General features: G+C 35.1%; 1 protein-coding gene across 2 annotated transcripts in view; it reads right to left on the reverse strand.

Annotated features, from left to right (window-relative positions):
- Positions 1-3,048: 3,048 nt before the first annotated feature.
- Positions 3,049-22,383, reverse strand: part of LOC105188672 (venom allergen 5) — a 60,705-nt gene continuing 41,370 nt past the window's right edge. Inside the window, exons 2-5 of one of the 2 annotated variants that reach the window (XM_011150257.3) lie at positions 17,864-18,024; positions 11,262-11,362; positions 8,542-8,636; positions 3,049-4,011 (exon numbers count right to left, since the gene is read on the reverse strand). In XM_011150257.3, the coding sequence (XP_011148559.1) occupies positions 3,965-4,011; positions 8,542-8,636; positions 11,262-11,362; positions 17,864-18,024 (404 nt within the window). In that variant the 3' untranslated portion in view covers positions 3,049-3,964. The remainder of the gene's footprint in view (positions 4,012-8,541; positions 8,637-11,261; positions 11,363-17,863; positions 18,025-22,383) is intronic. The other variant, XM_011150256.3, reaches the window with a different exon arrangement.

Consider the following 22,383-nt stretch of genomic DNA (forward strand, 5'->3'; position numbering starts at 1 on the left):
TTCATTTTTACAAAAATTATTTAAGGGTTTCCACACTTTTGACAAACCCTGTATATCTGTATCGAGTGGGAGCTTATTTGAAAGGTCTTTTCATAACAAACACACCCTTAAAATTTTAAGTCGCTACGACCTCCCATTAAAAATGGCGGCCGTTCAAATTTCGAAATTTCATGCACTTAGTGTTATCCAGGATCAACTGCGTGGAAGTGGCATGAATCTGATCCCTTGTGTGTGTGTGTGTGTGTGTGTGTGTGCGCGTGCGTGCGTGTGGCGTGCGTGTGTGTGTGCGTGCGTGTGTGTGTGCGTGCGGTGTGTGTGCGTGTGTGTGTGTGCGTGCGTGCGTGTGTGCGTGCGTGTGTGTGTGCGTGCGTGTGTGTGTGCGTGCGTGTGTGTGTGTGCGTGCGTGTGTGTGTGTGCGTGCGTGTGTGTGTGCGTGCGTATGTGTGTGCGTGCGTGTTGCTAAACAAGTGTGAATGTGTTGTATGTATAGTCGTGATAGGTTGCAAAACAGACGATTGAAAACTGTTATCTCTCTTTAATGATTCAAAACCTTTTACTCCGTGTTTTAAAATAAATTTTACTCAGTGTGTTAAAGTAAATGCTGAAAGTGGCTGCCATTTACTTCCTGACAATATGCCAATCTTTGATAGAATGCAGAAATGGCTCTATGATTCGTCTCAAAAGGTATCAAATCTATTTCATCCCTTATTCGCTGTATCAATTCTTGGATGCTTTTAGGTTTTGTTTTGTAAACCTTACTCTTCAGGTGTCCCCATAGATAATAATCAAAAGGAGTTAGATCTGGTGACTGAGGTGGCTAATCCTCTCCTCCCTCATTTCTGTTCCTTCTTCCATCATAATGGAAAAGACTCATTTAAAATTTGACGTGGCCCTAAACCAAAATGAGCAGGAGCTCCATCATGCTGAAACCATATTTCTTCGAAATTATTTGAAAAAATATTTCGTATGGCTGGAATTATTTGATCTACAAGTAATCTGTCATACCTTTCAGATCATAGCGTTCAGATTTTCTTAAAAAAAAAAAACCGTCCTATTAAGTAGCCATCTATTATTCCACACCATACATTTATTTTTTGTGGATATTGTGTGTGAGTTTCCCGCACTCAATTCGGATTCTCATCTGACCAGAAACGAAAATTTTGATTATTAACTTCTCCCGTTAACGTGAAAGTTGCCTCGTCTGTAAAAACAATTTGATAAGGCAACATGGGCCGGATATCTACTAGTGCCATCATTCTTTCATAGAAACCTATACGACGCTCCACATCTCCGTCTTGCAATTCTTGAACATATTGTAATTTGTATGGATGGAACTTGTTTTTCCTTAAAATTCTCCAAACGGACTTGGGAGCAATATCGTGAGTTTGAGCGCCTCTGTTAATAGTAGAATTGGGACCTTCAATAAATGTCTGCAGAACGTCAAATTGTTTTTTTTGTTAATGGCAGGTCTCCCTGATTTAGGGCGATTGTTTACGCTATCAGTTTCTCTGAAACGTTCCATTGTTTTTAAGACAGTGGACTTATTAATTCGACGATTCGGATACGTCTCATTAAATAATTGAGCGACAGCAGCGTACGACGGCTCGTTATCACCCCATTCACGCATCATGAGGATAGTGATTCTTTCACGTTCTGACAATTCGCCAGCCATTTTTAAAACGTTTAATTTTAAATCTGCCTAAGATCTGTGAGAACTGATTTTAAGTAGCCGTAAGAACAACTGATTTTAAGTAGCAGTGAGAACAACTGATTTTAAGTAGCCGTGAGAACAACTGATTTTAAGTAGCAGTGAGAACAACTGATTTTAAGTAGCAGTGAGAACAACTGATTTTAAGTAGCCGGTTAATCCTGGATAACATTAATTGTGTGCATGAAATTTCGAAATTTGAACGGCCGCCATTTTTAATGGAAGGGTCGTAGCGACTTAAAATTTTAAGGGTGTGTTTGTTATGGGAAGACCTTTCAAATGAGCCCCCACTCGACCTTTAGTCCAATTAAAAATTTTCAACCCCCCTTTTACCCCCGCGTACCAGAGGGTGGGAAATGATTGGTATCTATGTCATAAGGTAGCTTTTTGAAAAATCAAAATACGTGTTTTACCGTTTTTTGATATTTTCATTTTTACAAAAATTATTTAAGGGTTTCCACACTTTTGACAAACCCTGTACAACACAATCATATTACAATTATGAAACCAAATTATATAACCTTAATATAACTAGAGTATATTGTAACATATGTTATATTACATGTTACTTCTATGTTATATAACAGTTATATTCTGTGTCTGCCGGGTTCATTGTCAAGCATCAAATATCATACGCAGTTATTTGGATATCGTCCACAGATTCGAGATATCTTGATTGACATTTTGATTGACCCATGATCAACTTCTCTTATAACTTTTCGCATATTGTTTGATAATATAAGATGTCCGATAATTAACTGCCAACCCGAAATGTGAAGATAGATTGTGTTAAGACAAACATAAAAGTTCCATACCGTTTTGCGAGATTCGCAATAATTATCGAGTTATTAATTACAGAAATTAGACGAATGAGCGCGCGCTGAGATAGATGATTGGAGAAGCGTCGCAGCCTCTCGGGTTACAGCGCGGTCTAGTCGATTAGCCCAGCAGTTGTTGGCGGCGGCGTGCGGTGAGATGTAAGTGCAGTAAGTGATAAAATACGAATAGCAGCGCATTGTCCTTCTTCTCATCGCGCACCGGCAACAATTGCAGGATCAACTGAGCCATGCTGTGGCCTGAGCAGCTGCAACGCTTTTCTAATTATCTATTCTAATCATCGGCGCGTCATTTTCTGTCATTAATAACTCGATAATTATTGCGAATCTCGCAGAACGGTATGGGACTTTTATGTTTGTCTTAACCAAATCTACCCTCACATTTTGGGTTGGCAGCTAATTACCGGACACCCTGTATACTGCATATTTGCAGCAACTCTAAAGATATATAGATTATTAGCGACTTATTAAGTATAATAAAATATCGATTAGATATCTTCTTCGTATCTTCCGAACAATCACCGACTATAAAAATGTGTGTGTGTATGTGCGTGTAGAGAATTCTTCCCGGTAAAATTCTGCGTTTCACACACATATATGCGCGCGTGTGTGTGAATTGCTTCTAAACATATATTAACAAAATAATAAAATATATGATACCCTTATCATGAGTTAAACCATAGCATTATCATGAATAATTTGCATCACACGGTTGCACATCATGAACTAAATGATTAGGAATTGTGAAGTAATTAGGAAGACTGATAAATTTTAGTCTAGCGAATGTTAAGGTTTTATTGAAGTTCAGTGCTATTTATTTTTTACAGAATGTCTAGTCATGTCGATACATTGTTGATATTATTATGTTTAATTATGTTAGATTAAACTAATCTTGAGTGCTTTATCTATCCTCCTTCTCCTTCTGCCTCTCTCTCTGTACAACAACAAGAGCATTAACTCGAGACTTGATACACTGTTGCGCTCTTTCTTAATTCACTAATTTCTATTAGCTATGAATAGACTAGACAGATTGAACTAGAACAAACAAATAAGGATGACCGTTGTGTTCCCCGACCTTCGTCTCGGAAAACTCTCTCGTACGTGTTACTTATTTTTTCCTTTTCTTTCTGCTTTCCTTTTTCTCCAAACGAAATTATTTCGCGCAGCTAACCACGAGGCTATAAACGAATCTGTGCATCCCTGTGCATTCCACAATATGAACGGCACAACAACAACACGCGATTCACGGGGCGCACGTGGGCAGTAGTTGCATGGTCACGAGATTTCATGTCCGTCCTGGATGAAGAAAATCCCTCAGCAGTGCTGAGAAAGAATGACGAATGAGCCTGGGGGGTTCTTGGCGCAGCTCGTCCCGAAACCGGAGATGTTCTTCGGCGAATATCCGCAGAATGTTACGACGTTACCCGTACACACACAGCGCTCCCAGGTGATAATAACTTCCACGCGCTGTAATTACGTAATGTTCATTAATATACATACGCAGTCGCTGAAAAAGTGAGCGTGAAACGGGAGAAGGGGAAATTATTCAAATGAGAAAAAAGAAATTTCTGCCACATAATGCGATATATCCAGTATTTGCTTTTATCTAGATAAGAATCATGTAGATGATAATGCAGATGAAGTTCTGGCACTTATCTTTATGTAGGCGATATAAATATATGATATGGAATACAGGGCACACACATATACACAAGATATATATTAATATAGGACACTGAAAAAGGTGATCACTTCGGTACCGTATTCTACTCTTCTTAAGGATGGAGAAAGGTCATATAAACATAAGTCCGAAAACTCTTCCTTTCCGAAATATACCCTCTGTCCCAAAAATAACCGCAGTGACTTTAAAACAAAGTAAAAATAGTTAAGAAATCTTGATAAAAATAATTTGATTTATTCGAAATATTTTCCCTCAGTAAAAATACAATTGTTTTGATTTACACGTTCAAGAAGTACATCAAATGATTATTTTATGTCGTTGATTGGAATGGTGTTGAGATTGCTCGTTTCGTTTTGCATCAATTGAATGTCTTTAACTGATGCAAAACGGTTTCCTTTCATCGCTAAATGCAACTTAGGGAATAGAAAATAGTCGCATACCAAATCGGATGAATACAGGGGATGTTGAAGCAATAAAATTTGATTTTTGGTAAAACAATCAGTGACAATTGACGAACGATGAGAAGGTGCATTATAATGCAACAATTAATTTTTCAACCGAAGTACCAAACTACTGTCATTTAAATGCGTCGTATCTTAGCTTCTATTGAATGAAATGTCATGAAACTGTTACAGGTTATTAAGGAAGATTGGCACTTCCTAACTCAATCTCCCACCAACAAAAAGCGCCACTAATTTCGTTAAAATAGAGCTATTCCGGTTATTTTTGGGACAGAGGGTATATAAACATGTTTTTGTTTATGATTGAGTATTGTAGGAATGTTTTTGAAGCTTAGTTAACACGCATGTTGTTAATCAATCTTGATACCAAAACCGATTTTCATGCAACGTATGGGTGGAATTATTGGAGACTTATTTATTGGACCAGTTTTTCTTCCATTTACACTCAACGGTAGAAATTATATACAATTTTTGGAAACTGAACTTTCTGCACTATTATAAGATGTACAGGTTGCGTGAAAAGTTCGCGGAGCGGCATCTATAAGTAAACGGTAGAATTATAAATTGTAGTTGGCTATATAGAATCACTCTTCACATGAACCTAGGTTAGGTTTCATTTCCACCTGTCAATTCTTTCTGTGTTTACAAGCCAATTAAAGTTGACGTGTCAGTATATTTGTTTGCAATGGAAAATTTGAAACAGCGTGCAGTGATTGAGTTTTTTGTTAAAAAAGATTTAAAGGCAATGGAAATTCATTCCGAGATTGTAAATATGTTAGGGGAATCTGCTCCTTCAAAAACAATGGTTTGTAAATGGGCACTTGAGTTTCAACGTGGTCGTATAAGCATTGAAGATGATCCAAGCAGTGGACGTCCAAAAAGCGCATCAACACCAGAAATCGTTGAGCAAATACATGTTATTGTTTCTGAAGATCCAAGTGTGACTACGCGTGAAATTGCTCATACCATAGGTATTTCAGATGAACGAGTACGGCATATTTTGCATAAAGAATTACAAATGAAAAAGGTGTTTGGAGAAGTGGTGCCGCATACGTTAACAATTCAACAAAAACTCGCTCGAAAGCAAATTTTTCAGCGTCATTTGGATCGTTTTAAGAAGAATAAACCCGATTTTGTGCGTCGTTTTATAATTATGGGTAAGACTTGGATCTATCACCATGATCCTAAATTGAAACAGGAACGTTTACAGTGGACCGAAGCTGGATGTTCAGCTCCAAAGCAAACAGAGCATGAAAGATCGGCAAAAAAGGTTTTGGCATCAGTTTTTTGGGATACTAAAGGGATTTTGTTAATTGACTATCTGGAAAAAGGTAAAACAATTAACTCTGAATATTATTGTAACCTTTCGGATCAATTGGACGCAAAAATTCGTGAGAAAAGACCTGGTTTGTAGCACAAACAAATCATTTTTCACCAAGACAACGCACCTGCTTACACAAGTGTTTTGTCAATGTCTAAATTCAATGAATTAAAGTACAAATTGCTTGATCATCCACGTATTCGCCAGATTTGGCACCCAGCGACTTCTATCTGTTCCGAAACCTGAAACAATTCTTCTGTGAAAAGCATTTTTTGTCGAATGAAGAAGCTATAGCAGCTGTAGAGGCATATGTCGCAAACCTTCCAGAAACACACTTCGACGATGGAATAAAATTATTGGAGAGCCATTGGGCCAAGTGTATTGAAGTTAATGGAGACTATATTGCAGAATAAAATCATTTTTAGAATTTGGTATTCTTTATTTCAGTTTCACTCCACGAATTTTTCACGCAACCTGTACTATTGGCAACACGCACTCGAATGTGATTTATGTATGATGGGGCTCCAGTCTATTTTAGTCAAACTGCTAGAGAATATCTTAACAATAATTACACCAATCGATGGGTTGGCAAAGAAGGATCAATTGCCTGGCCTGCACACTCCCTTGACAACTTCTTTAGGTTTTTATTTGTAGGGACATCTTAAAAGTTTATGATATATAATAATACTATTGATAGTCATTGATAGTGGAAATATTCAAAAACCAGATTTGTCGCATGTGAAAAAATTACTGTATATATATATCAGGAATTTTTGAACGTCTTCGACAGTCTCTCCAACGTTAATGCGAAGCGTGTATTATTGCAAAAGGAAATCATTTCCAGCAATTTCTTTAACGTAAGCTTTAAACGTTCCTACAAGACTCAGTTATAAATAAGAAGTGTTTATATCTCGGAAAGGAAGAGTTTCCGGACCTATGTTTGTATGACTTTTTTCATCCTTAGAAAGAATAGAATACGATATCGAAGTTTGGCCTTTTTCGTTGGCTGTATATAAAAAATGAAAAAAGCGTTATTTTTACAAAATTATCTAGAATAATATTCACTCTATTCACATTTGTTTTCTTGTTGTTCGCGTTAGTGTCGTATATATTATCAGACGGCATTGAGATTGAGATTGCATTGAAATTCATCCACACGATCAGGACAAAGTGCTAAGAGGAATTTACGAAAATTTCATTTTATCTTTATCTTCGGTTTTCCTTCTATCTATTATAGCTGATTTTTAAGTCATTTAAGCATAATATCAGTAATATTCCTCTTGTCGCGCTGTCTTTGCTCGTGAATGCTGTCTCCATCTAAGCGAAGATACATGAAATTCGCTTGTTTAAATTTTTCTGGGAAATGTATTTGTTACGTGAGCTGTCTGAGATGGTACGACATGTCTCTGTCGTATTTTCGTGTTTTCCTAACAAGATTTACTTTCTCTCTCCCTCTCTCTTTCTCTCTCTTTCCAAAAACGAATTAATACAAATGTTTCTGAATCATTGAAAAGAGTATTTCACTGGTAATCGGTGAGTGTTTACTGATTTTCAATGAAAACACTTGCTTTGTTAAATTGATTTTTACTAGTAAGAGTAAAATTTCGCTACAAATTTGTAATAAACAAATTCACATGCTATTTTACATGCTATTTTAAAAATTCAATTTTCTACATTTGTGGCAGTGAAATTAATGGTTTCCATGAGTCTTGCGTATGCGATCTATGTTTTAAAACTGCATCAATAGGAACAGTCGCTGCTATCAATTAACTTCTTCAACGGGATTTTACTGAATTATCAGTTAGAAATATAGTATTGCAATGAAAAACATACTGATTGTACTTTACAGAATGGCTAAAACGTTCAATAGGCAGTCTGTCAGCTTCTGGCACTCGAGTGGATTTTATCAAATATTAAGATGTATGGAGACTTTTTGGTGTACGGATATCAGATCGAGTTTTGTGAAAAAATAAAGTGATACGAAAAAGTGACACAAAATGAATAAAAGTGATACAACGTTTTTCTGTTTATTCAGAGAGTATGTGAATATTTAAGAGGAATATAACCGTGTTGGGCTAGTCGAAAAATATGACTCGATTTTTGAGTAAGCTTTCTTAAATCGTGTGTCAAAATGATCGAATAAAAGCCAACGCAGGTTATTATTACGAGCAATAATTTCAAATAAATAACTTTGAAAAATGTGTCACGGAGATGTTGATATCAACGTTTCGGTCTTTATTTCTTAAGAAATATTTTTCTTTTCAGCACAAGCGGTTGATTGCAAATCTTTCAGTATTAGGCAATATAAAGTGACATTTAAATATCTATAACTTTATTATTTTTTCTATTTCATTTTTATAGTAATCGCCATAATTTTCGTAAATAGTTGTCTATGATACTTTGTCTGCGATATTTTGGCAGTATTTTAATATTTTTATTGTAGAAGACGATCGTTTCACGGTTGAGAAAGCTAGAAAATTGAACCAGATTCTTTGACTTTGACTTAATGTTATAAAACTAGATACGACACTTACAACATAGTCCGGCATATCTGTTGCTGTAGGACATCCCGTAACTGCCACACGCCGGCTGACCTGATTTGTAAGGTTGATAACCGAGCACGTTCCCACTGAAACGCAATTTTTAATGATGTCAGAGAGTCTCCCGGACGTTTTTAACTGGTGAGTTTCACTATGTGTGTGAGTGTATGAGCGAGCCAGGAAAATAATTATAAATTGCTCGAGTCTCGCGAATATTAGAGGTAGTTGTCTCGCGATAATGTTGTCGAAAAGTTTAGTCATATGAGAGGGAGCAAAAGTCGAATAATTTAGATGAAATACAAATAACAACAACGCATATTTCTGAATGCGTCATGTTAGTATTTTGTGAATAAGATATATGAAAAAAGTGCAGTTATATATTTGAAGTTGTACATATATTTGTATTACATTGAAATCATATAACATATTTGAAATATATCTGATAAAAATTTTATATTTGAAATTATCTTAATAAATTAATATCTTTTCGTTCTGATTAATGCGAAGTTTTGGTTGAATTGCCTCCAGTGTACCAATATCTATACGGTAAAATGATTAAAGATAGCGAGACTTTTATCTCGAATTTTGTAACGCAAAAGTTTTCGTATTTAATTGGAAATTTGTATTTCAATAATTCAATAAGCAGATACTTTTTTCTATTGGATATGAGATATGTTGCAAAATTCGTTGAGGCGAAAGAGATGTAGATCTTAATTATTTGATATAAAAATCATTTATATTTATATATGCTTTTTAATGTTCTTTGCACTAAATTCGTATTAAAACATCGTCTTCTTTTGATTTCCTCTCTGGAATGTAGAATAAACTATAAGTTATGCTCTAATTGTATGCTCAAAAAAAACAATCAATAATTTTGACTTATATATGTATATACATATATAAGTCAATCAATTAAAAGAGTATTATATGACATCTGTTACTTTTTAGCCATTAAAGTTATATTATCTTTCTAATATTATTGCAGTTTTTTTGATTAAAATCTTAAATGTAGATTACAAGCTAAAATTAAAAATAAGATTTTGATATCAGCATGTATGAGAAGACGCGTTTTAAGAATGTTAACTTTAATTGAAAATATTTCAAGTTTTATACGGTGAATCTTCTTCTAATTGCACTCCAGCAGTTAAATAATATATATTTTGATCGATATGTAGTCTAAATATTTGAGAATTCCCAATAAATTTATTTTGCGAGACAACTACATACATATTCTCTCTCCCTTTCTGTAAAAATCGCATGCGCACCGCACGCGGAAACATCTACCGCACATATTATTGAAAATAAATACGTCACCATGCGGCTGGAGACTGCGAGATCTGAAGAATTTCCGCCACATGGTCTCTCTTTTTGAGAAAATATTGGGTGTACAAATTAGTTCGGTCCGTTTTCAAAAGATGGCTCCGGCTGTTATGAATGGTTCATAGTGACTGCCGATTTTGGCGGTTTCAGAGAGGTTAGACATCTGCCAATAATATTCAGTTTATATCGCTTTGAGTTTCATACAAAAACCTTGCTTTTTACAGTGTTGAAAATGTCGAATTTTGTGTTAACCAAGCAGCATTTGCGGGAAGTTTTAATTTTCTGCTTTAATTGGAAGAAAAGTGCAGCTGAAGCCCATCGAATGCTTGTTGAAGTTTATGGTGATGCTGTTCCAACTGATAAATCATGTAGGGAATGGTTTCGACGTTTCAAGGATGGAGATTTCAGCGTCGAAGACAAACCTCGCTCTGGACAGCCAAAAAAATTCGAGGACAAAGAATTAGAGGCATTACTCGAAGAAGATCAGAGTCAAACGCAAGAGGAGCTTGCAGAATCATTGGGAGTGACTCAACAAGCCGTTTCCGTACGATTGAGAGATATAGGAATTATTCAAAAACAAGGAAATTGGGTGCCTCATGAACTGAAACCGAGAGACGTTGAAAGGCGTTCTTCATGACAACGCTCGGCCTTATGTCGCAAAAGTCATAAAAAATTATTTGGAAACGCAAATGGGATATTTTACCGCACCCGCCGTATTCTCCGGACATTGCTCCTTCTGATTACTGGTTGTTCCGAAGGATGCAGCACGATTTGGCAGGCCACCGGGTCACTTCTTTCGCAGATATCGAAAATTGGTTCCAAACTTGGATCGCCTCAAAAGACGAGTCATTTTTTCGAGATGGAATTCGAAAATTGCCTGAGAAATGGGAGAAAGTAGTAGCCAGTGTTGGAAAATACTTTAATTGATCTGTTCATTCATTTTGTTTTGAAATAAATACATCTTTTAACACAATAAAATGGACCGAACTAATTTGTACTCCCAATATTTCTTCACTTTTCCCTTCCTTTTATCGAGAACTTTTACGGTGAACATGCGGAACTGGTGCTCACACGTTTCTTCGCAACAGAGCGCGGTTTCTCGATAAGTAAGGTAGCAGCGTGTCATACGTATTCATAAGAGGAAACTATCCTAGAATTATAAGAAGCTCGTCCCGAGAGCGGCGTAGGGGAAGGGGGAGAGAGCTATTTCGCTTCCGCGAATAAAAATCTAGCCGCAGCAATATACTCCCTTTCGATGGGATCGCTCGCATTTTCATAGCCGAATGCCCAAGAAACGGCGAGTGAGGAGAGGTGGAAGAGAAGAGGGGAAGACAAGGGAAGGGGTGAGAAGGAGAGGAAAGAACCCCAGTGTACTTTCGAGAGAGAACTCTTACCTCGGCCCGTAGTTGCATACGTAATTCTTGGTGTAGCCGCGAGCTGGATCGTAGTAGAACGAGTATCCGCATCCCAGCAGGAAAGTGTCGCCCCACACCAGCTGGAATTAATTCAGAATGTTTTCCGCTTCTTAAAGACGTGGCGAATTGCGAGCGAAAGAAGCTCGGTCTCTCCTTCTCTCGTTCGCGAATCGGTAAAACCGATTAAACTCGGAATATTCTTTGAATACGCCCGCGTATCGCCCCGGGACAGGCGCGACCCGGTGTAAAGGAGTTGTAAGATCCTTAAAGCGTTAAGTACCGGAGAGATATGGGAGGGGAGCGACAAAGTGTTTCGTGTCTTTATCGGATCGCGTACGGCTCATGGTTTCTTTCACCGATCCAGAGGAATTGATTCCATCTCGGTCGAGGGGCATCGCGATAGCGCTAATAGTTTTTCAGCCGCAAAGGATGTAAGTAACTTCACGGGAATGAATGTTACGTTTCTTTAAGTAAAAAGTTTACGTTAAGTTTGAAGGATTCGCTGTTAATGGGGACTTGTCGATAATCTCTTCGTCGCGAATTTATAAGACGAACGTCTCGGTAACCGAACATCTAATATAACCAAAGGCCAAGAATAATTCAATTTTGTAATAATGTATGGCATTTAGTGATATAGTTGTACAATTAATTAGAAACTGAAGTGTAAACATTTATCAGAATACTTTTATATAGAATTAATATATAAAAGTTATTTAAAAGATAATAAAACTTTTAAAGCGAGTTCATATACGAGTGAAGGATCAATGCAGTTTAAACATTGATTGTTCATATTATAAAATTTTTTTTATTCAATATTCAGATAATTGTTATGAAAATGAAATTTTCTACCGATTTTGCAGTTTATTTATAACAATTTGTGGCAATAAGTTTGATAATATATTTATACGCACACATATGAATATTTTATAAACAATGTATAAAATAACTCTTTTTCATAATTTTTTAACTAATTCTCGACTAATTAGGGCAGCTATCAATCATGATGTTACATTGTATTAATGAGAGATGACAGAAGATTTTTAGCTGATAGAATATTTTTACAACACACAACTGTACAAGATGTAACATCAAAGTCCATGTAGATCAGTATAACTTATCTGCTTTTATTCGGACGATAATGCAGAGATTGCTAGAAAAGTCACTCGTTAATTTTGTTGATAATGGTATTTGTAGTGTTCCCAGTTATGACGATTGCAATTAACTTTGCACTGTGATCGTTATGACAGTTTATTGACTGTTTGCGGCAGAAATCGAGCCTCATTGAATTAAAAACGTTGTTTAAAAAAGTGAAACTGAGAAATAAATATTACAGATTTACAGAGTAAATAAAAGTAATTGTTAAGAAGATAAATAATACAACATATTTTTGTTTCACATAATTTATTTCTTGCATTTCTTGAAAAGTTCGATAGAAAGTAGAGATTAGAAAGAACCGTATATATTTAGAAGTCTTATATATTATATTCCATCCACGTTTTTACAAAAGATCGCTTCTGATCAACAACAACTATCAAACCTTATTTTAAATAAAAGAGGCGTCAAGATACAAGACTATGATATACCAGATAAAAGTTCATGGTTCCAAGGGGGACATAAAATAACTATATCATTTTGTTTACAGATGGTGCCACTTTCGAGATATTCACTGATCATTATTTTTCTTAAATAGAAACCCCAAATTTTTATCATATCATCTTTTCTTACCAATTAATTTAAATAACTTTTGACTGAAACATTTTTTTATTTGCCTAATATTTTTTGAAATATTTAAGGTACTTGGTAACTTTTTCAACATTTAACTTACAATATCTCGCTAACTATTTGTTGAAAGATAAAATAGTACTAAACGTTTTTACTCTACTTGGTCTCAAGAATATATTGTTACAATAGTGTCTTAACTTATTTTAGCTTATCGACCTTCGGAAATTTTGAAAATCATCAAATTAACAAAAATCAGGGTGCTATTGTAACAATATATTCTTGAGAGTACTAAATAGAGTAAAAAAGTCTAGTACCATTTTTTCTTTCGACAAACAGTTAGCGAGATATCGTAAGATAAATATTGAAAAAGTTACCAAGTTTTCTTTAAATATCTCAAAAAATATTAGGCAAATAAAAAAATGTTTCGGACAAAAGTTGTTCAAATTAATTGGTCAAAAAATGTGATATAATAAAAGTTGGAGTTTCCATTTAAGAAAAGTAATGGTCAGTGAATATCTGGAAAGTGGCGCCATCTATAAACAAAATGATATAGTTGTTATATGTCCCTTTTGAAATCATACAACTTTTGTCTAAAACGTTTTTCTCCAAAATACTTAGTTTTTGAAAGAAAAAGGGGTGTACGTGTGATCTCAGGCATCCTGTATAATAAATATATAAGGTCGTATTATTTATCTTCTTAACTATTATTCTTATTTGCTCTGATTAAATCCGTAATGTTTATTTCTCAATTTCATCTTTTTAAATATCTTTTTTTAATTCAATGAAGTTCGATTCCTGTCATAAACGGCCGATAAATTATCATAATGGTCAGAGTTAGTTTCACTCGTCATAATTAGGAGCAATACAAATATCATTTTCAACAAAGTCAACGAATGACTTTCTCGGCAACATCTGCATTATTGTCCGAATAGGAGCAGGTAACTCTATATACTGATTTATATATTGATGTTATACCCTTATCTATATAAAGAGATACATAAAGTTTGCTGAGTTAAGGAATTAACATAATAGAACATAGAACATAGAATTAACATAACATAATAGAAATATAGAAAATGGAACAGAAACATTTGAATTAATAATGAATATTTTCTGTATATATTCAGACATAAGAATATGTTTGACAATCGATTTAAAAAAGATTGAGAAAATTGCTTTTTAAGAAGTAATTTGTTACCGGTTATCTTATTTTATTGAAAATAACTTACCGTTAATGCTACTTAAGAAGTGACAGTTGTTACTTCTTGTAGCTTTCCTCCCCAAGTTTTAAAGTTTTGAAAAACTTCACGATTATTTAAGATGAGAAAAGCAGAAAAATAACGCCGAGTGCTACCAAGTCGTAACTGAAGAGAAGTAACTCGTAACATGGCGGACATGTTATAGGTAACACGTTACTTTCCTCAACCCCATTTTTATCTTATACATTTTGCGACGAAGTGACATATCGTTCGGCGAGTGAACATTATTTTCCGCACGACCAGTTTCAAAAAGACCCAGCACACACGTCTACCTCATGAAAATTCATGGAACAACGACAACAACACCGGCAACAGCGAGTTAATATGCTTCAGTTGCAGTTCGGGGACCGGATGACGCCGATAAATCGCGAGTTTTACAGGCTTGCTTCTCGGCACTGACCTACGAAATTCAAAATCAATCTTCAGGCATTTGTCGCACCGCACCATTCTAAATTCCACGTCCGACGAAAGGTTAACCCCTCCCCCGCGATATATTCGGTTACGTCGATGATCTTTTCGTGTTTCCAAAAATACCATATAGATAGTCAGCGCGATAAGCCCCGGAGAGTTCATCTTACTTTACGGCTCGGCCACGCGTTTTATAGTAATCCGATGCAACGAATCAGCGATCGTTGAATAATCAATCGTGATCGCGGATCGAGATCACGAATAAATAATCGATTTATCTTTCAACGTAACAAGGAACGATTCTTAATGAGGGATATCGAGGCGTTTATAACGTGCTTGTATACCCGTCCGGAGTTACAACTCATGGCATCGACCGCTATTACCTAAGATTAATATGAATTTTTTTTCATAACATATTCTTCTGCCTCTTTATCCTTAATCGACGAATATTCTCACTTGTGCATTCGAATCCATGATATAATTGAGACTTTACAGAGATGAAATAATATTCCACGATCCGGTTGTGCCGCTCGTCGAACCTTAACCCGAGACTGAGACTCGCGAATATAGGAAATTGAATAAAACAGGAAAGGACGGCCTGAGACTCCTGTTGCTGAAACGAAGCTCGCGAGTCGCGAGTGTTGCGTTGTTTGTGAAACGTGAAGTGGATTACGCACAGTAATTCAATACGCGACCAAGCAGCAAGCCGACTCGAGTTGAATTTTAGAATACACTGTAAGTCTCACAAATGTCGAGTCATGCCTCTGAAAACATTCCTTGTGCGGGCTGGAAATCCCATTTTGAATCTACCAGCGCCTTCTCTTCACTCTCATTTAGCCTTGTATTGAATTGTCCAAATATCGTACAGATTTCAAGCTCTAGCGACGTGCTTCTCTAAACACTCTATTCTTGCCCTTATATGATTTATTTTTTATTTTATCGCTTTTAAATTTTCCACTCCTATCAAAATTTTTTTAATTGATAAAAAAATGAATAAATCGAAGAAACATTATTATTATTATATCTGTTATGTACAAGGTGTCTCTGAATTCGTAATTTTAATTTTTCTGAGAGGTTCATCAAGTAATTTGAAGACTCTTCTTATGCCGAAGCGTTATTATTTGTGGCAACTTTTCAATTTCCAGTATAACATTAACTTTGTAGTTAAGTCTCAAATTAAAGTTCCGTTAAAATGAAACTTTAAAGTTAATCGAAGAAGATCGTTTTGTTCTGCACTTGTGCTCGCTCAAAGTTTAATTTCCGAAGGCCCTTTTTTTCCAATCGTTTGTGTGTTAGAAATTATGCGTAGACATTTTTGTTGAAGAAAACTGATATTTCTCGGTAAATTAAGGTTCACGAATCCAAGAACATCGTATACACCATATATAATTTTTAAACCATTAATTACATTAAGTAATTAATTTTTAAATTTTACTGCAAAGAAAATAACAATGTCAAATTATTTATAAAATTAAAGATGGATAATAGTTTGTAGTATTGTATCTTGAACTTCTTCATCGACTCTGGAATTCTACAGATTTGCGATTGTCAAATACTTCAAAGCTGAACAATCGTTAAAGGCGAAATATTTTAAATGATCACATGTCAAACAATAAAAGAGACAAATAGACAAAGAGATAAATTTCTTGAAAAAATCGAAATCCCGAAAAATCGAATTCATGTCTTTCTTATATCTCAACAGTAATAATGATAATATATAAAAATTTATTTGTCTTGGTCCACATTACTTTTCAAGGAAGCTATGACTTGAGACAAATAAAATTTTGTTTATTATTGCCGTTAAAATATAACATGCAAAAGAACATGAATACGATTTTTACGTAAGAGAACATGAATAATAAAATATAAATATAAAAGGACATAAATATAAATGACCACCGCAACGCTGATAAGCAACAGTTGATAACTACTGCTTAGATCAAGTATAAACCGAAGAGATTCGCCAGATTCGTATGGTAAAACTCAGAGAGATTTTACCCAAAAAAAAAGTATTCTATTTGTAAAGTGATTTTTCCCATAGTCTCATATTCTAAGCGAAGATTTTTACAGGCAAAGGATTCCTCTTGCAACAAACGATTAAAATGAACCATTCATTTAAAATTTATTCGATATTATTCTATAACTGTTTTCCTATTATTTTAAAAGGATTTCCTCTTACATTAATCAATTTTCTTTTTATATGAAGAGGAATATGTTGATTTGAATGTCCACTTCTTTTGTTCAGTCATACTCTACTTCCAAATATGAACGACAAAATAACTATATACTCATCGGTCAGAATATTTGAAATGTTTTTTAAAAAAGATATGTGTTGCTATAACATAATGAAGATAATTTGGCCAAATATAATATTTGACCATATTTGGTCAAATATAAATACAGTTTATCATCTATTGCAAAGAGTTGAATAATATATTCTTTCTTTTAACTATGTTTCATACATTTATTGTAGAACTGAAGCCAGAAATATATTTATATATATTATTTTTCGCATATTATATTATAATAATTTTTTCAAATTATCTAGTATAATCAGTAGGAATAAAATGCAGTAAGAATAAATGGTTGTGACGAACATCTTTGTAGCTATGAAATCCATAACAAAACTGATTAGAAATTTATTTGTTATGATGATTTTATTTTATTCATGCCTATTTATTGTAGAACTGAAGCCAGAAATATATTTATATATATTACTTTTCGCATATTATATTATAATAATTTTTTCAAATTATCTAGTATAATCAGTAGGAATAAAATGCAGTAAGAATAAATAATAATCCTCTTAAAAAAAGATTAAATAATATGTATATAAGAGGAAATTTATATTAAAATCAATAAAATTTGTATTATACATATAATTCCTCTAACTTTAAGAATAATATATTTATAATATTTATTTTTAATCTTAGAGGAATCTCCTCTTAAGGACATATATAAGAGTAAAATCTAAAATTTAGATGATTCCGTTTGTTCTGAAATTACCTTTTTTTGGGTTTTTATACGACTCAAACATTGAAAAATGAATTACTTTGAAAACGCGTCCACAGCATCAGAAATAAGGTTAATGTGGAGAACCGAAATTTCAATCCGGCAAAGCGGCGCTTTTCGGAGCAAGCGCTCGAATTTGTGCGATTTCGTTGGCCGCGTGAGTTGCTGTCTGTTACGCACCTGAGTGTAATGCCCGGTAGCTTTGCTGTAACCCGTGTGGTAGTACTGCACTTCGTTGAACCAACCGGAAATTTGTCGTCGCCAATTCGGCTCACCGTCGTAAGGTCCCGGGGGCCTGGTCGTCCATGTGCGAGCGATGTTCTGTCCTACAGCGAATCTGCCTGCAAATCGAACCAGCAATCTTTTGATCGCTTATCGATGCGTTGACGGATGGGGAAAAGTGCGTCGAACTCTCGTATCTGCGACGTTGGAAAACGCTCGTTGTGCCGTCGGCGAGGACTCGCTTCTGTCATCATGTGTATTCCCGGCGGTTAACGTCGCTTCCACAAAGACATTAATTAACAGCGCTTAAACGTCGGAGGAGAAAAGCACGACTTTCTTATTACTTGCGTCAGTTCGATAATAAATATAAAATGTTTCACGCGACTCATGCATTCGGCCGTGTGCAGGTAGAAATTGTTAAATTGTGGAGAAAAATCTGCGAACCTCCACCATTATTGTTATTGAGTAGTTGTTGAGATATCAATGGGAGTAAATTGATCGATCAATGCGCGCGATGCGTTGGCTCTTTAAAAGCGAGGTTTTATCCAAGATATTTGAACCTATTGACGATTTCTTGGAAATGGCGGACGATGCTGGACAGTGCAAAATTATATCAATTTAGTGCTAAGAAAAGCGATTATTCAGTTTATTCTTCTTCTTTTAACAGATAGTTATCTTCGATAAAGAATATTTTCATGATAATAGCCTTCAAATATACTCATCACAAAATTTAGAGAAGCTCATATTATTATTCAAAGAAAGAATTTATTCTTTTTCCGGGAATAATATATAAAACTTATACTTCATATAGAAAGCAAACCAAACTGTTGTTGTATAATTTAATATTAAATATTACAAAATTTATTAGAATTGAGAATGTTTTTTGAGTAAGTTTGATATTTAACATATATAACGAACTAATAGATTTGCGGATATAAACTTGTAAAATATTTGAAACAAGTGACATTTACTTAAATATGCACAATATGTACCTTTCGTGTGCAGTTTCCGTTTTTCTCATTCAGCAACATTTTTTTCATACGTGGACATGTAATTCTACATGATTCTACATGATTTCGTATGCGTGTTTGTATTTCTGTATGCAGAGGTTACATACTATCCAGCATTACGTACCGCTTGCCATTTCCGGGTTTACAAGTCGATAATCCGGAATGAAATCAAGTTAAAATCACGTGGAAATCAACGGCTGATTTGATATTCTCAAGATTTCATCGCGGTATCTGGCAGATATGTACAAATATCGACGATCTAATCGTAATTTAATTTATTTTTTAACCGAAGCGATGCATTTATAAATATGTGTCGACTCGACTTGAATATGATATTGGCTAGATCATCAGTAATCGGTTAACTCTTATTTTCTACGAATCAAATCGATATCTAGGTATCGACCGTACATCGATACGATATTGATAAAATGTTATGCGGATTTACCGTCAATTTATATCGATAAAGAATCCGGTCGTTATCGTACCGAGAAACCATCATATCGAAGTGATTATCGACTTGTGAATCTGAGTTGCTAAGAAGTTGTTAATAGATTCAAACTTCTGAATGAATAATAATATTCGGGGTCAAAGAGCTCGTTCCATTGCATCACGCGCACTTATTTGCCATAATATTAATTTTCCATAATATTAGGAGTGTCATTTAGTTTTGAGGGTTTTTTTCTCAAAATTGATTTACTTAAACAAGATAATGAACGAATATCTTAATTAAAATATTTTCCTTCGTTTTCTACAACTTCTTACCATTTTTCTGGCAAGAGATAAATTCTGCGGCGATAAAATTCTTCTTTAGAGTTGATAAAATTTTCAACAATTTTTCGCATTCATTCGAAGTTATGAAAGAATGTATCCTTTAGAGTATGTTGCATCGACCGGAACAAGTGATAATCGAATGGAACAATATCTGGAGAATACGCGAGGTGCGGTAAAACTTCCCATTCCAGCTCTAGTAGCGTTTTCTTCACTGATAATGCAACATGAGGTCGAGCATTGTTATGAAGAAAGATCACTTTGCGTCATTTACTGGCAATTTGGTGATCGTTTTTGGTGCAATGCTCGCTTCAATTTGTATAATTGTTGTCGATAACGATCAGCGGTGACAGTTTCATTCGGATTTAACAGTACAGTTCATAGTACACAACACTTTCTTGATTCCATCAAATACAGCAATATGAACCGTGAATTGCGCCTTGAAGTAGATGTTGCCTGGTTGGCCTGGATCAACACATGATATTTTTCGTTTGGGATTATCAAAATAGATTTATTTTTCATCCCCAAGTAACAATTCGACACAAAATATTCTTCATTTTTTATCTGGCGATCAACGAAATGTAAAGCATATTCAACCGGTTCACAATGGCATTTTCCGATAATTGCTGTAGAACCCATTTTTCTTCTTTGTGAAACCCATATCATGTAAACGTTTTGTTGTACGATCAACATTTAATGTTCTGGCAAGTTCTGAAATGGATTATGCTGGATTTTCGTTCAATAATACTTGTAAATCTGCATTTTCAAGCTTTATTGCTTGTTTCGAGCGATCTTTGTCGTTAACATTAAAATCATCAATCAATTTTGTATCGTCTGAACCAATATTCGCCTGTTTTAATTGATGGAGCAATATCACCATAAGTTTCTATCAGAATTCTATGACCTTCAACCGCTTTTTTCTTTTGATTAAAAAATAAAAGCAAGGAATGTCGAAAATGCTTTTCACGAAGCTCCATTTTTTAAATGATATTAACACGATTTTTATTGCGTCTATTGTTAGCAAATGACTAAATATCATGGATTAATATTAAAGCATTAAGAAACAATAGCTGTGATTAGAATGTCTTCGACAAAATTGACATTAGTGTCATCTCTTGCAAAACCCCGAAAATTAAATCACACTCCTAATAAATATCTCAAAAATTATCGTGCTGATTTGCTAAACGCTTTGAACTTTTTATCTGGTTTAACGCGGTTCTTGCACACGAGCGGACATACGTGTTGCATCGGACACCTAATATATCAAGAATAATGAAAGATCGCGCATATAACGCGATATCCTGCTGTATAACGTGGCTCTTAAAAAAAGAAAAAAATAAAAGCTCCATTTCACATCTGTTTCAGAATATCAGTTATATCGCAGACAGTTCAATTATTCGTAATAACTATAGGATATTTAACTACCGACGAGCTGCCGCTCGTACATCGCCGTTGTGATTCATTTAAATAAAAGGTAGGGCGGGTTATTTGTTTTTAATTTTTCCGCGACGTTTTAGTTAACGCTGATATATAAAACAGATGCGCACTGCGCTGCCATTAAATTTCATCCTTTTTGAAAGCTCTCCCTCGGTGGAAAAGAAGGCAAAACATAAAAACGAAAAAAGAAGAGAAAGATATCGGAATACGTTAATGAAAGAGAGGTAAAGGAGATATGAGGATCGGAAGGGTAAGGGAAGGAAGAGGGGTGCTTTGAAAGCTCAATCAAATGGCAAGTAGTGCGCACGAGTTATAAGACACTTAATAAAATCAGCGTAACGCGATTTGTAGCTACGCGACCTCCGGGCTGGCGTTTTAAACGTTGCTACAATTTGTGCGCGGCTGTTGTCAAGATCACCGAGAGCGTGTGCGATGCACTCGACATTTATTTTCGAATATTACACCGTCGATGAATACGCGATCGTATGACAACCGTATCCCTCGAAACGCATCGAAAGCGGAAAGCGCGCAACGCAAACACATAAAGCGCGTCCAGGCACACGAACAAAAAAGGAACAAACACGTCTCAGTAATGGAAATTTATTAGCTATTGGTCGGCGGTTATAACTTTTCCAGAATACCGACACGTGTTGTAGGATATAACAGCAACATACAAGTCAGTATGATAGGTTGCTTGCCCCTATTCGGATGATAATGTTGAGGTTACCGAAAAAGTCACTTGTTGACTTTGTTGATAATGATATTTGCCGTGTTCCCAGTTATTACAAATGCAACTAATTTTACACCGTGTTCATTATGACCGTTATCTTATCCGTTAGCCGACCGTTAGCTTATCGACCGTTTACAGACAGGAGTTGAGCCTTATTGAATTAAAAATATGTTTATAAAATGAAACTGAGAAATAAATATTACGGAATAAAGCAGAATAAATAAGAGCAATATTTAAAGAGATAAATAATATAACATATTTCCTGCTTTAGCATAATTTCTTAATTGTTTTCTCACGTTGAAAAGTTCAATAGGAATTGAAGATTAGAAAGAACGATACAGAAATATTTAAAAGTCTTATATACTATATTTCATCCATGTTTCTATAAAAGATCGCTTCTGGAAAAGTATGAATAGACTACAAACACAATACGAGGGCGGTCCGATAAGTACTTAGCCTCACCGCCCGATGGCGCCACTATCGCAAGAGAAATTTACTATCGTATAGTACATTCTCGTAGACGGCTACTGTCG

Source organism: Harpegnathos saltator, unplaced genomic scaffold, assembly GCF_003227715.2.
Source record: "Harpegnathos saltator strain DR-91 unplaced genomic scaffold, Hsal_v8.6 scaffold846, whole genome shotgun sequence".
Lineage (NCBI taxonomy): Eukaryota > Metazoa > Arthropoda > Insecta > Hymenoptera > Formicidae > Harpegnathos > Harpegnathos saltator.